We start from the raw sequence: 17,198 nt of genomic DNA, 5'->3' as shown, positions 1-17,198 counted from the left end.
AGACACAGAACCTTGGCAGAGACCATCCCTGCAGCCATGGCCACAGCATCGCCAGCTCAGGGGGACATAGGAGCCAGGCAGGCTGGCTCCCTTCAGGGACATTTGGGTGCTGAGCCCCAGCAGGGAGGCGGGGTGTGCGTGACGCCAGAAGCGGAGCCGTCTCATATTTGGGCACGGAGCAGGTTATTGGAGGCTGGGCCCCGGCAGGCAGCAGATAACCCTCCTGATAGCAGCTCACAAGGTGCCTCCGCCGCCCCCATTGGCTCCTGCCAGCGGGGGCTGCCTATATATCCCCCTCCCCGGCGCGGGGCTGCGTCTGGCACTGGGGGCAGGATGGTGCCTGCCAGGGCACTGGGGCTGCTCCTCTGCGTGCAGCTCTGCAGGGGTGAGTGGTGGGGCTGGCCGTGGGGCAGGGGCTGGCCGTGGGCAAGCGCTGGGGCAGGGAGCAACCGTGGGGCAGGTGCCCCCCGGGCTCAGCAAGGTCCCTGGGGTTGCCCGCAGGCAGCGGGGAGCTCCGGCTGGTGGATGGCGGCAGGCGCTGCGCCGGCCGCGTGGAGGTGAAGCACGAGGGCGAGTGGGGCTCCGTCTGCAGCTACGACTTCGAATGGGACCACTGGGAGGCCGGCGTGGTGTGCCGGCAGCTGGGCTGCGGCGCGGTGGCCTGGACGTCCCCGTACGCCCCGTTTGGGCAGGGCAAGGGACGCATCTGGCTGCACCCAATCTTCTGCCGTGGCTCTGAGGCAAGCTTACATGACTGCTTCCACTTTGGCTGGGGTCGACATTTCTGTGGCCACGAGTGGGATGTGGGGGTGACCTGCACAGGTGAGTCGTGGTGGTGGTGGTGCTGGGGATGCTATTCCGGGACCTCGAGGATAGGACTGAGGCTGGTGCTCTGTACAGAGGCGCTGGAGCTGCGGCTGGCGGCTGGCAGGGGACCCTGCGAGGGGAGAGTGGAGGTGAAGCTGCGGGGACGCTGGGGCACGGTGGCAGATGATGACTGGGACATGGAGGACGCCGAGGTGGTGTGCCAGCAGATGGGCTGCGGCTCAGCTGCTGGTGCCTACCACAGCTCCCACTTCGGACAAGACGAAGGTCCTCTCAGCTTGGTCTTTGTCGACTGTAATGGGGACGAGAAGGCCCTCTGGGACTGCAAGATTCGAGGCTGGGGACCCTATACGAGACCTACTGATTACAACAGGGCTGTGGTGTGCCAAGGTGAGTGCTGGGGATGTACAGTGATGAGGTGAGTCACCTCGTCCGCATCTCCCCCAGGAGCCCTCCTCTCGCGGCAGGGTTCTCCCGTCTGGCCGGAGGGGACGGCGCCTGCTCGGGGCGGCTGGAGGTGCGGCAGGGCCGGGCCTGGGCCACCGTCTGCCACGGCCACGTGGACCTCAAGGCCGCCCAGGTGGTGTGCAGGGAGCTGGGCTGCGGCACGGCAGTGGCCGTCCCCGCTGCCGGCCATTTTGGGGCAGCAACGGGGCCGCTCTGGGACGGCGCCTTTGAGTGCAACGGCAGCGAGCCACTCCTGGCCAGCTGCGCCCGGCGGCCGACCCACGGCCAGGCCTGTGCTGGCCCCGCTGCTATCGTCTGCTCACGTAAGTGCTGGGGCCGCTGTCCGGGGGGCCGGGGCAGCCCCTTGCAGCGTGGGGTGCCCCGGGGCGTCCCTGCCCTGCCATCCCCCCAGCGCCCTCTCTGCGCCGCAGCCTACACCGGTTTCCGTTTGGCGGATGGCGGCTCGGGCTGCGCCGGGCGGGTGGAGGTGGAGGCGCAGGGGACATGGGGAGCGCTGTGTGCCAGCGCCTGGGACCTGCGCGATGCCCACGTCCTGTGCCGCCACCTGGGCTGCGGCCCCGCCGCCTCCCTGCCCCCAGGAGGCCATTTCGGGACGGGCACGGCGACGGGGCCGCTGCGGCGCGATGCCCTGAGCTGCAGCGGGAGCGAGCGGCACCCGGGCGAGTGCCCCGTGGCGCTGCTGGGGGAGCCCGCCTGCCCCCCTGGCCATGCCGCCGCCGTCAACTGCTCAGGTGGGTGCAGGGGCCGCGGGGACCCGTGGCAGGCGGGGAGCAGCGCCCGTCCCCACGGCACGGCCGGGCTCTTGCAGGCGCCGCTGAGCCCCTGCGGCTGCTGGACGGGGAGAGCCGGTGCGACGGGCGGCTGGAGGTGGCCACGAGCCCCGGGGCCTGGGCCCGCGTGGCTGCGGGGCCGGGGGACGACCGAGCTGCCTCCGTGGCGTGCCGGCAGCTGGGCTGCGGTGTGCCAGAGAAGGTCTACGCTGTGCCGGCCGCCAGCTCGGGCCCCGTGGAGCTGCAGGAGCTGCGCTGTGCTGGCACCGAGGAGCTCCTGGCGCAGTGCAACGCCTCGGGGCCTGCCGCAGCGCCCGGCCACAGCCCCCCAGAGGCGGCCGTCGCCTGCTCAGGTGAGTGCGCCGGGAAGGGCCGCGGGTGCCCAGCGGGCGCCCCCAGCCCCATCCTGGCCCTCCCGTGCAGGCAGCCGGCGGCTGAGGCTGGCGGGCGGCCCCGGGCGCTGCGCCGGCAGGGTGGAGGTGTACAGCGAGGGCACGTGGGGCACCGTCTGCCAGGACGCCTGGGACCTGCCAGATGCCGACGTCGTGTGCCGCCAGCTGGGCTGCGGGCGGGCCCTGGAGGCGCCCGGCTCGGAGCGCTTCGGGCCCGGCGTGGGGACGCTGTGGCCGGGTGCCGGGGGCTGCTCGGGGACGGAGGCGGCTCTCTGGGCCTGCCCAGCCCCGGCACGGCGCGGCTGCCGCCGGGGCGGCGGTGCCGGTGCCGTGTGCTCAGGTGAGCACTGTGATCCCTGAGCTGGGTGGGGAGCAGGCCCCGCTGCCCGTGGGGTGCGCGCTGCCCCACCTGTCCCAACGGTGCCGCGACCCCCCCGTCCCCTGTTGTTGCAGGGCTGCTGCGTCTGGCGGGGGGCAGCAGCAGCTGCAGCGGGCACCTGGAGGTGCTGCGCGAGGGGACGTGGGGCCGCGTGTGCGCCAACGACACCAGCCCCGCCACAGCTGCCGTTGTCTGCCGCCAGCTGGGCTGTGGCACCGGGGGGAGGCTGGCGGCCGTCCCCGCACAGGGCTCGGTCCCCGCCTGGCTGGGCTGGGTGCGATGCCAGGAGGGGGCCCCCTCGCTCTGGCGCTGCCCCTCGGCGCCCTGGCACCTGCAGTCCTGCGGCCCCGAGGGGGTCGCCCACATCGCCTGTGACGAGGACACCGAGGACACGAGCGGGGCCACCAGCACTGCAGGTAGCAGCTGCCGGCACGGGGGTGCTTGCCCAGCTGGCTCTGCCCGTGCCCACTGCCCCCTGCCCCCTGCCCCTGCTGCCGTGCGGATCCCGGCCTCACGCTGCCCCTCGCCATCCCTGCAGGTGCCAGCAGCAGCAGCAGCGTTGCCCCACTCACAGCAGTGTCGGGGAGCGTGCCGGTGCCCACGGTCCTGTGCGTGCTCCTGGGGACGTTGCTGGGCCTGGCCCTGGCAGCCCTGGCTGTGCAGGCACACCGCGCACGGCTGCAACGCCGAGGTGGGCACTGCCTTGGGGGTTCCCCTGGTGCCCCTTTCGGAGTCTCCATGGGGCTGTGGGGAACAGTGGGGCATGCCGTTGCAGCGTGTACTTCCTTACAGACCCCGTGAAAGCCACGGATGTCGGCGCTGAGGCCGTGTACGAGGAGCTGGATTACAGCCTGATGCCCGAGTACCAGGAGGTGCCCAGCCACACAGGTAGGAGCACGGTTGTCCCCAGGGCCTGGGGCTGTCCCCATCCCTGGCCAAGCACCCACCACCACAGTCTCCACCGCAGGCTCCCTGTCCAAGGGCTCAGGCATGAAGCTGCAGGATGACAGCTGGGATGGCAATGACGAGGAGCTCAGCCCCGGAGACGCCCCAGGTAGGGGAAAGGGCACTGAACAGGGACACAAAGGCACAAGGGTCAGAGGAGAGGGGCTAAGATCGAGCAGTGGTGCTGGGGAGGTGAGGGCACACGGCCCTTGAGGCTGCGTCCTCAGCCCCGGCCCCTCCTCGCCTGGCGCAGCCCTCCCGGCCCAGCCTGGGCACGGCCCCCCGGATGGCTACGACGATGCTGCGGCCGTGCCGGAGGAGCCCCCCGCTCCCCACGGCGGGGACGCCCCGGCGCAGCCCCGCGGGGACACGGGCTATGACGACGTTGACATGGGCACCCTGGGGACAGCGCCGTGAGGAGGCCCTGGGGACACGGCTGCAGGAGGGGGCTCCAGCCCCAGGGAGGGCTGGCCCTGCCCATGGGGGGCACCCGTCCCTGCCCAGCCCTCAGCACACTGCAGAAACGGCTCCATCGGCCCGCCCGCACCCGTGGCCCAACGTCACGCCAGGCTCTTTGTGAAGTTTTTCAGCATGGCCTTTCCCTGCGCAGCTCTCTTTCCAATTAAAGCCCCCAAGTGCTTGGAACTTCACTCTTTGCACCATTCTGTGTCTTTCTCTCTCCTGGGTCCATCGTCCATCCCTCGGGGCCATGGGGCAGAGCTGGGCCCTCAGGCACATCCCCATGGCTCTGGGCACGCAGGAAGGATTGGGAAGAGCCCAGGGCCCAGTTCTGGGGCCTTCCTTTGGCCCCAGAGCTGCATGCTCTCCCTGCCAGGAGAACAGGATGAGGGAAGGGCACAGCACATCCCAGGGACACCTCCTCTGCCCCAGTACTCCCAGCACCACCTGTCCTGGTGCGAGGGGATATTGTGCGCCATCAGCAAGCTGGCAGAGGACACCAAGGTGGGCAGGAGCGTTGATGTGCCTGAGGGCAGGAAGGCTCTTCAAAGGGACCTGGACAGGTTGGAGCGATGGGTTCAGCCTGGCCCTGGACAAGGTTCAACAAGGCCAAGTGCCGCATCCTGCACGTGGGGCACAACAACCCCATGCAAGGCTGCAGGCTGGGGGCAGAGTGGCTGGAAAGCTGCCCGGAGGGAAGGGAGCTGGGGGGATTGGTCGGCAGGCGGCTGAACAGGAGCCTGCGGTGTGCTCAGGTGGCCAAGAGGGCCAACAGCATCCGGGCTAGTGTCAGAAGTGGTGTGGCCAGCAGGGCGAGGGAAGTGATTGTCCCCCTGTACTCGGCCCTGGTGAGGCCACACCTTGAGTACCGTGTTCAACTCCAAGGCACCTCCTACAAGAAGAACATGGACCTGTTAGAACAGAATGTTGTCATTAGTGCTCTGTGAGTAGTTTCTGAAAGCAAAACCTGTCCCAGCAAAAGAGGCAACAGCAGTCGCCTGCCCTTGTCCTTCCTGGACCAGACAGGAGCCTGCTAAGCCTTAAGATTGGTGGTGGTTACAAAGGCAGTAGTGAGCTGTTTCTTTCTGGGTTTTGCTTCTTCCTTTTCTCAGATGATGGTTGTGATTGGTAATTTCCAGCACAGCTGCTTGAGTTGGCACAGGTTGCTGTCGTTTAACCCAGCAGCAGCTGAGTACCACAGAGCCCTTCAGTGGCTCCCCTCCCCTGCCACAGTGGGATGGGGCAGACAACTGAGGAAAAACAAACAAACAAACAATAGGTTAATGTCATGGGTTACTGTCATGAGACAGTTAAATAGGACACAAAGTGATGGGAAAATAATAATGAAGATAGCAGTAAATAAATAAGTATATAGATTTGAAACAGGTGGTGCACAGTGCAATTGCTCACTGTGCTCTGACCGAAGCCCAGCCTGTCCCCAGGCAGCAGTGTCCCCCCAGCCAACCCTCTCCATTTTTATTGTGCAGCATGATGCCATGTAGCATGCAGTGTCCCTCTGGCCAGTTTGGCTCACCCGATGTGTTTGGAAAAGAGACAGACCCCCACTCCCTTCAACTTCCCTTAAGGTATTTCAAGAGCATGATAAGGTCACCCCTGAGCCTCCTTTTCTCCAGACCTCTTTCAGCGGCTCTCAGCTGCTCCTCATAAGACTTGGTCTCTAGACACTTCAACAGCTTTGCTGCCCTTCTCTGGACATGTTCCAGCACCTCCCTGTCCTTCTTGTAGTGAGGGGCACAAAACTGAACACAATTTTCCAGTTCCAGCCTCTCCAGGGCTGAGTAGAGAGGAACAATCGCTCCGCTGGCTCTGCTGGCCGTACCAGTTCTGATACAAGCCAATTTGCTGCTGGCCCTCACACTATGGAGATGCCACAGCACTGCCCGAGGCTGAGTTGCTTCTGAGGATCTCCCGTCAGCTTGGAGGAGCACGAGTTTGTCACTGCCTGGATTTGATCCTCTACCATTTGCAATGAGTGGCCACACACCGCGGTTCTTCTTGCTACTGTGCAGCACTGAGCACATTCTTGCGAGTAGATGCAAAGCTAAGCATGGCTACGATGACACTACGCTGTGTGCCGTTGTTTCTGCTGGTCCCCACGAGCCGTGCCCTTCCCTCAGCCTGTTCATGCGGCCTAAACTGCATGAAGTTTAACAAGAGCAAGTGCCGGTTCCTGCACCTGGGAAGGGGAAACCCTGGCAGTACGTACAGACTGGCGACGAGACGCTGGAGAGCAGCCCCGCAGAGAGGGATCTGGGGGTTGTGTTGGCAGCCAGGAGGGCCAATACCCTGGGGTGCATCAAGCACGGCATCGCCAGTTGGTTGAGGGAGTTGGTGGTACCGCTCTGCTCTGTGCTGGTGCGGCCTCACCTTGAGCACTGCGTGCAGTGCTGGGCACCACAGTACAAGAAGGACATTAAACTGTTGGAGAGTGTCCAAAGTGTTATAAGTTGCCCCCTTAATTAATTTTCAGAGAGCATTGCATTAATAATAGAAAGGAATTTATTGAGTAAGCCAACAGTAAGCAAAACAGCGCTGGGCGGCCGGGGAGTCTCAGCTCCACCAATGGCGTGCACCTCACCCCCGCCAGGGTCCCTTTTTATATCTTGGTAATTCCGGGATTACGCAGCACATCCTGGGATATTCTGCGACTGTGCGCACTGTTGCTAGGGGGTCGTGTCTGTCCCTCTGGTGGTCATGAAGATGAAGGCCGTAGTCTTCTTCGGCGTTGTGGTTCAACTTCTTTTTTCATTTGGTCATGTTGGCCCAGCGTGAGACAGGAAGGCAGGATGTTGATACACTATTTTAGCAACTTATCAGGAGATGGTTACATGAGCTTTGCAGCAGTGTCTTTGGACAAAAGAGGCAACTGAGATGCAGAAGGAGAGAAGGGGAGGGGGTTCTTTTTTTTTGTTACCTTAAGCAAAAGAATTTTCATAGTGTCTAGCCAAGTGTCTAACCTGATTTCCTTTTATGATAAGATCACCCATATGGTGGACCAAGGGAAACCAGCTGATGTGATTTTTTTGGACTTCAGCAAGGCTTTTGACACGGTTTCCCATACAATCCTACTGGACAAAATGTCCACCATACAGCTAAATAAAAACATCATACGATGGGTGAGCAATTGGCTAATGGGCAGGGCCCAAAGGGTTATGGTAAATGGGGCTGCGTCAGGCTGGCGGGCGGTCACCAGTGGGGTCCCTCAAGGCTCCATTTTAGGGCCGGTACTTTTCAATATTTTTATAAACGATCTGGATGTAGGAATAGAAGGTATTTTGAGCAAGTTTGCTGATGACACCAAACTTGGAGGAGTTGTGGACTCGAATGAGGGTGGAAAGGCCTTGCAGAGGGATCTGGATAGGTTGGAGAGCTGGGCGATCACCAACCGCATGAAGTTCAATAAGAGCAAGTGCCGGGTCCTGCACCTGGGACGGGGAAACCCTGGCTGCACGTACAGACTGGGCGATGAGATGCTGGAGAGCAGCCTAGAAGAGAGGGATCTGGGGGTCGTGGTAGACAGCAAGTTGAATATGAGCCAGCAGTGTGCCCTGGCAGCCAGGAGGGCCAACCGTGTCCTGGGGTGCATCAAGCACGGCATCGCTAGTAGGTCAAGGGAGGTGATTGTCCCGCTCTACTCTGCGCTGGTGCGGCCTCACCTCGAGTACTGTGTGCAGTTCTGGGCACCACAGTATAAAAAGGACATGAAACTGTTGGAGAGTGTCCAGAGGAGGGCTACGAAGACGGTGAAAGGCCTGGAGGGGAAGACGTACGAAGAATGGCTGAGGTCACTGGGCCTGTTCAGCCTGGAGAAGAGGAGGCTGAGGGGAGACCTCATCACAGTCTACAACTTCCTCGTAAGGGGGTGTCGAGAGGCAGGAGACCTTTTCTCCATTAACACCAGTGACAGGACCCGCGGGAACGGGGTTAAGCTGAGGCAGGGGAAATTTAGGCTTGATGTCAGGAGGGGGTTCTTCACAGAGAGGGTGGTTGCACACTGGAAAAGGCTCCCCAGGGAAGTGGTCACTGCACCGAGCCTGTCTGAATTTGAGATTGGACTGTGCACTTAGTCACATGGTCTGAACTTTTGGGTAGACCTGTGCGGTGTCAAGAGTTGGACTTGATGATCCTTAAGGGTCCCTTCCAACTCAGGATATTCTATGATTCTATGATTCTACTACAAGAAGGACATGGACCTGTTAGAACAAGTGCAGGGCATGGCCATGAGGATGATGAAAGGGCTGGAGAACCTCTTGAGAGCAGCAATCTACAGCCAATCACCCAGGCTCAGGCAAGGATCTCAGGGAAGCAGCATATTTATTCACAGTTGCAGTGGTGGGCATCCTGCATGTGGGAACACGCAGCAGAAGTGTATCGTAACCTTGTATTCCCCACTACCCAACACTTCATTCCTCCCTTTTCCTTAGTGGTTGAGTACTACAGGTTAACAAGCTACTCAGCGCTTATTACTATACAATATGTGTACAATCTTTATTTGACCAACCTTTAGTTTCTCATTTTCCCCATTTTATTCTTTTACTCTTGTGTATAGAGGGGCCTTTTTTTTTTAATTAATTTATTTTTTTTTTTTAATTTTGCTAACCCTTGTTCTTCTGAGACCTCCCACTGTCCCGTTATATAATCAACTTACCTCCTCCTCTCTCCCCCCCCCACCCCTTATGCTTGCACAATCACTTTGGAATATGCAGGGTTGGTGAAATGTTGAACTGCAAGAACACAATTTTAATTCTCACACTCTCCTCTGCAGACAAGCCGAGGGACTTGGGGTTGCATTTCCAGCGTTTTGACCGCACCACACAGCTTGGTGTCAGCTGCAAAGTCGCTGAGGTTGCACTCAATTGCACTGCCCGTGTCACCAACAATGTATTAAACAGCGTCAGTGCCAGCAGTGACCCCTAAGGAACGCCACCCGTCACTGGTCTCCACCAGGACATCCAGCCACTGACTGGATGGTTGATGGTGGTTGCAGACCCAGGTGTGTGTGCAGAGGCGTGAGTGCTGGTGCTGGCCTGAGTGATGCTGGAGTGAGTGGTGTTCCACATGGGTCTGTCTTGGGACTGGTGCTTTTCAATACCTTCACTAGTGACTTCGAGGATGGGTCTGAGTGCACCCTCACCAAGTTTGCAGATGACACTGAGCTCAGTGGTGCAGTTGATACCGAAGAAGGAAGAGATGCCATCCAAAAGGACATGGACAGGGTGAAGAAGTGAGCCCGCATGAACCACATCAGGGTCAACAAGTCCAAGGTGCTGCACCTGGGTCGGGGCAATCCCAGTCAGGGGTACACACTGGGAGCAGGACTCATTGAGAGCAGCCCTGCAGAGAAGGATTGGGGGTTCTGGTGGAAGAAAGGCTCGACATGAGCCAGCAGTGCGCACTTGAAGGCCAGAAGGCCACCTGCATCCTGGGCTGCATCAGCAGTGGAGTGACCAGCAGGGCAAGGGAGGTGATTGTCCCCCTCTGCTCTGCCCTTGTGAGGACCCACCAAGAATCCTGCGTCCTGGATCACGGCCCCCAGCACAAGAAAGATGCAGACTTGTTGTCGCGAGTCCAGGGGAGGGCTGCAAAGGTGATCAGAGGGCTGGAGCAGCTCTCCCATGAAGAAAGGCTGAGAGAGCTGGGGCTGTTCAGCCTGGAGAAGAGAAGGCTCCGGGCAGACCTTCTTGTGGCCTTTCGGTATTTTTAAAGGGGTCTTATAAAATAGATGGAAAAGGACTCTTTACTCAGATAGGAAATGTCTGGAACAAGTGGGAATGGTTTTAAACTAAAAGCGGATAGATTTAGGTTAGCCATCAGGAGGAACTTCTTCCCTGTAAGGGTAGTGAGGCACTGGAAAAGGTTGCCAGGAGAAGCTGAGGATACCCCATTCCTGGAGGTGTTCAATGTAAAGCTGCAGGGGGCCTTGGCCAACCTGACATAGTGGGTGGCATCCCTGCCTATGGCAGGGGGTTGGAGTTAGATGATCTTTAACATCCCCTCCAACCCAAGCCTCTCTTCATTCTTCCCAGCACCCAGAGCAGGGCGCACACGCAACCAGGGCCTGGAGGCAAAGGCTGGCAGCTTGTAACATTCATGAGCTGCTGCCTTTAGGATGGTCGCTTTGCTGCTGCTGGAGCATTGCAGGCTTCTGCATAGGAGTCAGTAAGAGAAAACAGGAGTCCCTGCCCCAGCAACAGCAGGTACAAGCAACATCAAATAGCTGCAGTTAATCTGTTGAAGCACTGACTTCGCTCTGGGGAAGCACCCTGCCTATCAGATCATACGCCCTAATACGGAAAGCAGCCTTCGAAAATGCTCCTCACAGCTCTGCCTTTCTCATGCACTTTCTCTGCACTGTGAGTAGCTTCTGAAAGTAAAACCTGTCCCAGCAAAAGAGGCAACAGCAGTCGCCTGCCCTTGTCCTTCCAGAACTGGACAGGAGCCTGCTAGGCCTCAAGATAGGTGGTGGTTACAAAGGCAGTAGTGAGCTGTTTATGGGTTTTGTTTCTTCCTTTTCTCAGAAGATGGTTGTGATTGGTAATTTCCAGCACAGCTGCTTGACTTGGCACAGGTTGCTGTCGTTTAACCCAGCAGCAGCTGAGTACCACAGAGCCCTTCAGTGGCTCCCCTCCCCTGCCACAGTGGGATGGGGCAGACAACTGAGAAAATAAACAGACATAAAACAAAACAAAAACCCAGATGATATGAAAGGGCTGGTGTTGTGTGGAGTGGGGTCAGGCAGTGCTACTTGGGCCCACCCCTGCACCTGCACGCCGCAGCCTGTCCTATCGGCCTGCCCTGGCTGCCTGGGGCTGGAGCTGCCTAGGGCAGAAAGCGAGAAGCCGGAGGAGCTGGGGGGGAGAGCAGCTCTGCTCTGGCACCCCGAGGACATCCTTTGGGCCTGGTCCCCAGGCTGGGGTGTCTGCTTCCCACTCTGCTTGTGGGGCTGACCTTCCCATCGGGGCTTTTGGGGTTGGGCGCCCAGCTTGCCGGCACGGCAAGGTCCTGCGGGCTGAAGCCCAGCCCGGGGCTTTCAGAGGAACCCAGGAGCCGCAGCCCCTTGGCAGATGCCATGCGGATACCATGGGCTTGTTCTCAGCTCTGAGCCCCTGTGCCATTAGCGCAGCTCCCCAGCAGCTGTGTGCAGTCGATGCCGGTGCTGGGTCTCTGGGAGGGGGAATCTGCCACCCCTGTGCCTGTGCCACGAACCTCTGCAGGGGCTGGAGATGTCCCTCCTGCACGTATTGAGGCCAACACGGGAACCTGATTCTACACGGTGACCCCTGGGGTTCTTCCAGGTGGGTCAAGGACCCCGCGACACAGGCTGAGTACTGGGGTGCTGAGGGAGGCCATGATATGAGGGAGGACCCCATGCTGGGGATAACCCTGTCCCCATGGGGACCTGCTCTCAGGCACAGTCCCAACCGCAGCTCAGGGGGATACAGGAGCCAGGCAGGCTGGCTCCCCTCGGGGACATTTGGGTGCTGAGCCCCAGCAGGGAGGCGGGGGGGTGCGTGACGCCAGAAGCGGAGCCGAGTCTCATATTTGGGCACGGAGCAGGTTATTGGAGGCTGGGCCCCGGCAGGCAGCAGATAACCCTCCTGATAGCGGCTCACAAGGTACCTCCGCCGCCCCCATTGGCTCCTGCCAGCGGGGGCTGCCTATATATCCCCCTCCCCGGCGCGGGGCTGCGTCTGGCACTGGGGGCAGGATGGTGCCTGCCAGGGCACTGGGGCTGCTCCTCTGCGTGCAGCTCTGCAGGGGTGAGTGGTGGGGCTGGCCGTGGGGCAGGGGCTTGCCGTGGATAAGCGGTGGGGCAGGGAGCAGCTGTGGGGCAGGCATCCCCCGGGCTCAGCAAGGTCCCTGGGGTTGCCTGCAGGCAGCGGGGAGCTGCGGCTGGTGGATGGTGGCGGGCGCTGCGCCGGCCGCGTGGAGGTGAAGCACGAGGGCGAGTGGGGCTCCGTCTGCAGCTACGACTTCGACTGGGACCACCGGGGCGCCGGCGTGGTGTGCCGGCAGCTGGGCTGTGGAGCAGTGGCCCGGGCGTCCCCGTACGCCCCATTTGGGCAGGGCAAGGGACGCATCTGGCTGCACCCCTTCTTCTGCCGTGGCTCTGAGGCCACCTTGCAGGACTGCCCCCATTATGGCTGGGGCAAACACTTCTGTGACCATGATCGGGACGTGGGGGTGACCTGCACAGGTGAGTCGCGGTGGTGGTGCTGGGGATGCTGTGCTGGGAACCCCCTGGAAAAATCTGAGGCTTGCGGCCCTGTACAGAGGCGCTGGAGCTGCGACTGGCGGCTGGCAGGGGACCGTGTGAGGGGAGAGTGGAGGTGAAGCTGCGGGGACACTGGGGCACGGTGGCAGATGATGCCTGGGACATGGAGGACGCTGAGGTGGTGTGCCAGCAGATGGGCTGCGGCTCGGCTGCTGGCGCCTACCACAGCTCTCACTTTGGCCGAGCTGACGGTCCTCTGAGCTTTGCTCTTGTCAACTGTAACGGCAATGAGAAAGCCTTATGGAACTGTAACATTTTGGGCTGGGGACCCTATGAGAGCCCACATAACTACGATACTGCTGTGGTGTGCCAAGGTGAGTGCTGGGGACATGCGGTGCTGCAGGGAGCCCCCTCGTCCGCATCCCCCCCAGGAGCCCTCCTCTCGCGGCAGGGTTCTCCCGTCTGGCCGGAGGGGACGGCGCCTGCTCGGGGCGGCTGGAGGTGCGGCAGGGCCGGGCCTGGGCCACCGTCTGCCACGGCCACGTGGACCTCAAGGCCGCCCAGGTGGTGTGCAGGGAGCTGGGCTGCGGCACGGCAGTGGCCGTCCCCGCTGCCGGCCATTTTGGGGCAGCAACGGGGCCGCTCTGGGACGGCGCCTTTGAGTGCAACGGCAGCGAGCCACTCCTGGCCAGCTGCGCCCGGCGGCCGACCCACGGCCAGGCCTGTGCTGGCCCCGCTGCTATCGTCTGCTCACGTAAGTGCTGGGGCCGCTGTCCGGGGGGCCGGGGCAGCCCCTTGCAGCGTGGGGTGCCCCGGGGCGTCCCTGCCCTGCCATCCCCCCAGCGCCCTCTCTGCGCCGCAGCCTACACCGGTTTCCGTTTGGCGGATGGCGGCTCGGGCTGCGCCGGGCGGGTGGAGGTGGAGGCGCAGGGGACATGGGGAGCGCTGTGTGCCAGCGCCTGGGACCTGCGCGACGCCCACGTCCTGTGCCGCCACCTGGGCTGCGGCCCCGCCGCCTCCCTGCCCCCAGGAGGCCATTTCGGGACGGGCACGGCGACGGGGCCGCTGCGGCGCGATGCCCTGAGCTGCAGCGGGAGCGAGCGGCACCCGGGCGAGTGCCCCATGGCGCTGCTGGGGGAGCCCGCCTGCCCCCCTGGCCATGCCGCCGCCGTCAACTGCTCAGGTGGGTGCAGGGGCCGCGGGGACCCGTGGCAGGCGGGGAGCAGCGCCCGTCCCCACGGCACGGCCGGGCTCTTGCAGGCGCCGCTGAGCCCCTGCGGCTGCTGGACGGGGAGAGCCGGTGCGACGGGCGGCTGGAGGTGGCCACGAGCCCCGGGGCCTGGGCCCGCGTGGCTGCGGGGCCGGGGGACGACCGAGCTGCCTCCGTGGCGTGCCGGCAGCTGGGCTGCGGTGTGCCAGAGAAGGTCTACGCTGTGCCGGCCGCCAGCTCGGGCCCCGTGGAGCTGCAGGAGCTGCGCTGTGCTGGCACCGAGGAGCTCCTGGCGCAGTGCAACGCCTCGGGGCCTGCCGCAGCGCCCGGCCACAGCCCCCCAGAGGCGGCCGTCGCCTGCTCAGGTGAGTGCGCCGGGAAGGGCCGCGGGTGCCCAGCGGGCGCCCCCAGCCCCATCCTGGCCCTCCCGTGCAGGCAGCCGGCGGCTGAGGCTGGCGGGCGGCCCCGGGCGCTGCGCCGGCAGGGTGGAGGTGTACAGCGAGGGCACGTGGGGCACCATCTGCCAGGACGCCTGGGACCTGCCAGATGCCGACGTCGTGTGCCGCCAGCTGGGCTGCGGGCGGGCCCTGGAGGCGCCCGGCTCGGAGCGCTTCGGGCCCGGCGTGGGGACGCTGTGGCCGGGTGCCGGGGGCTGCTCGGGGACGGAGGCGGCTCTCTGGGCCTGCCCAGCCCCGGCACGGCGCGGCTGCCGCCGGGGCGGCGGTGCCGGTGCCGTGTGCTCAGGTGAGCACTGTGATCCCTGAGCTGGGTGGGGAGCAGGCCCCGCTGCCCGTGGGGTGCGCGCTGCCCCACCTGTCCCAACGGTGCCGCGACCCCCCCGTCCCCTGTTGTTGCAGGGCTGCTGCGTCTGGCGGGGGGCAGCAGCAGCTGCAGCGGGCACCTGGAGGTGCTGCGCGAGGGGACGTGGGGCCGCGTGTGCGCCAACGACACCAGCCCCGCCACAGCTGCCGTTGTCTGCCGCCAGCTGGGCTGTGGCACCGGGGGGAGGCTGGCGGCCGTCCCCGCACAGGGCTCGGTCCCCGCCTGGCTGGGCTGGGTGCGATGCCAGGAGGGGGCCCCCTCGCTCTGGCGCTGCCCCTCGGCGCCCTGGCACCTGCAGTCCTGCGGCCCCGAGGGGGTCGCCCACATCGCCTGTGACGAGGACACCGAGGACACGAGCGGGGCCACCAGCACTGCAGGTAGCAGCTGCCGGCACGGGGGTGCTTGCCCAGCTGGCTCTGCCCGTGCCCACTGCCCCCTGCCCCCTGCCCCCTGCCCCTGCTGCCGTGCGGATCCCGGCCTCACGCTGCCCCTCGCCATCCCTGCAGGTGCCAGCAGCAGCAGCAGCGTTGCCCCACTCACAGCAGTGTCGGGGAGCGTGCCGGTGCCCACGGTCCTGTGCGTGCTCCTGGGGACGTTGCTGGGCCTGGCCCTGGCAGCCCTGGCTGTGCAGGCACACCGCGCACGGCTGCAACGCCGAGGTGGGCACTGCCTCGGGGGTTCCCCTGGTGCCCCTTTCGGAGTCTCCATGGGGCTGTGGGGAACAGTGGGGCATGCCGTTGCAGCGTGTACTTCCTTACAGACCCCGTGAAAGCCACGGATGTCGGCGCTGAGGCCGTGTATGAGGAGCTGGATTACAGCCTGATGCCCGAGTACCAGGAGGTGCCCAGCCACACAGGTGGGAGCACGGTCGTCCCCAGGGCCTGGGGCTGTCCCCATCCCTGGCCAAGCACCCAGCACCTCCTTCTCCACCACAGGTTCCCTGTCCAAGGGCTCAGGCATGAAACTGCAGGACGACAACTGGGATGGTGATGAGGGGGAGAGCAGCCCCAGAGAGGCCCCAGGTAGGGCAAGGGGCAATCAGTAGGGACTGCAAGGCACAGGGGGCCCAAGGAGAGGGGCTATGACGGAGCAGTGGTGCTGGGGAGGTGAGGGCACACGGCCCTTGAGGCTGCGTCCTCAGCCCCGGCCCCTCCTCGCCTGGCGCAGCCCTCCCGGCCCAGCCTGGGCACGGCCCCCCGGATGGCTACGACGATGCTGCGGCCGTGCCGGAGGAGCCCCCCGCTCCCCACGGCGGGGACGCCCCGGCGCAGCCCCGCGGGGACACGGGCTATGACGACGTTGACATGGGCACCCTGGGGACAGCGCCGTGAGGAGGCCCTGGGGACACGGCTGCAGGAGGGGGCTCCAGCCCCAGGGAGGGCTGGCCCTGCCCATGGGGGGCACCCGTCCCTGCCCAGCCCTCAGCACACTGCAGAAACGGCTCCATCGGCCCGCCCGCACCCGTGGCCCAACGTCACGCCAGGCTCCTTGTGAAGTTTTTCAGCATGGCCTTTCCCTGCGCAGCTCTCTTTCCAATTAAAGCCCCCAAGTGCTTGGAACTTCACTCTTTGCACCATTCTGTGTCTTTCTCTCTCCTGGGTCCATCGTCCATCCCTCGGGGCCATGGGGCAGAGCTGGGCCCTCAGGCACATCCCCATGGCTCTGGGCACGCAGGAAGGATTGGGAAGAGCCCAGGGCCCAGTTCTGGGGCCTTCCTTTGGCCCCAGAGCTGCATGCTCTCCCTGCCAGGAGAACAGGATGAGGGAAGGGCACAGCACATCCCAGGGACACCTCCTCTGCCCCAGTACTCCCAGCACCACCTGTCCTGGTGCGAGGGGATATTGTGCGCCATCAGCAAGCTGGCAGAGGACACCAAGGTGGGCAGGAGCGTTGATGTGCCTTAGGGAAGGAAGGCTCTGCAGAGGGACCTGGACAGACTGGAGCGATGGGCCGAGGCCAACTGGACGAGGTTCAACAAGGCCAAGTGCCGCGTCCTGCATGTGGGGCACAACAACCCCATGCAAGGCTGCAGGCTGGGGGCAGAGTTGCTGGAAAGCTGCCCGGAGGGAAGGGAGCTGGGGGGATTGGTCGGCAGGTGGCTGAACAGGAGCCAGCGGTGTGCTCAGGTGGCCAAGAGGGCCAACAGCATCCAGGCTATGATCAGAAGTGGTGTGGCCAGCAGGGAGAGGGAAGTGATTGTCCCCCTGTACTCGGCCCTGGTGAGGCCACACCTTGAGTACCGTGTTCAACTCCAAGGCACCTCCTACAAGAAGGACATGGTCCTGTTAGAACAGAATGTTGTCATTAGTGCTCTGTGAGTAGTTTCTGAAAGCAAAACCTGTCCCAGAGGCAACAGCAGTTACCTGTCCTTGTCCTTCCTGGACCAGACAGGAGCCTGCTAAGCCTTAAGATAGGTGGTGGTTACAAAGGCAGTAGTGAGCTGTTTCTTTCTGGGTTTTGCTTCTTCCTTTTCTCAGATGATGGTTGTGATTGGTAATTTCCAGCACAGCTGCTTGACTTGGCACAGTTTGCTGTCATTTAACCCAGCAGCAGCTGAGTACCACAGAGCCCTTCAGTGGGTCCCCTCCCCTGCCCAAGTGGGATGGTGCAGAGAATTGAGGAAAAACAAACAATAGGTTAAAGTCATGGGTTACTGTCATGAGACAGTTAAATAGGACACAAAGTGATGAGA

At 63.1% G+C, this 17,198-nt stretch overlaps 2 protein-coding genes across 2 annotated transcripts; both read left to right on the top strand.

The window, feature by feature from the left end:
* Positions 1-333: 333 nt before the first annotated feature.
* On the top strand, positions 334-4,196 carry LOC309879255 (antigen WC1.1-like; the record flags this gene model as incomplete). The annotated part of the gene is made up of 12 exons (XM_082762792.1): positions 334-389; positions 506-822; positions 901-1,215; positions 1,293-1,595; positions 1,704-2,024; positions 2,102-2,420; positions 2,491-2,795; positions 2,909-3,250; positions 3,373-3,525; positions 3,627-3,722; positions 3,802-3,888; positions 4,033-4,196. The coding sequence occupies 12 exons, from the start codon at positions 334-336 to the stop codon at positions 4,194-4,196; spliced, it is 2,778 nt and encodes a 925-aa protein (XP_082618918.1).
* A 7,771-nt stretch (positions 4,197-11,967) lies between these two features.
* LOC309879254 (antigen WC1.1-like) lies at positions 11,968-15,837 on the top strand (the record flags this gene model as incomplete). Its single annotated transcript, XM_082762791.1, has 12 exons — positions 11,968-12,023; positions 12,140-12,456; positions 12,534-12,848; positions 12,926-13,228; positions 13,337-13,657; positions 13,735-14,053; positions 14,124-14,428; positions 14,542-14,883; positions 15,013-15,165; positions 15,267-15,362; positions 15,442-15,528; positions 15,674-15,837. The coding sequence occupies 12 exons, from the start codon at positions 11,968-11,970 to the stop codon at positions 15,835-15,837; spliced, it is 2,778 nt and encodes a 925-aa protein (XP_082618917.1).
* Between the last annotated feature and the right edge of the window lie 1,361 nt (positions 15,838-17,198).

This window comes from Aythya marila (genome assembly GCF_965140915.1).
Source record: "Aythya marila genome assembly, chromosome: 5".
Classification (NCBI taxonomy): domain Eukaryota; kingdom Metazoa; phylum Chordata; class Aves; order Anseriformes; family Anatidae; genus Aythya; species Aythya marila.
The sequence above is the reverse complement of the archived record's forward strand: the minus strand, read 5'-3'. Positions and strand labels throughout refer to the sequence as shown.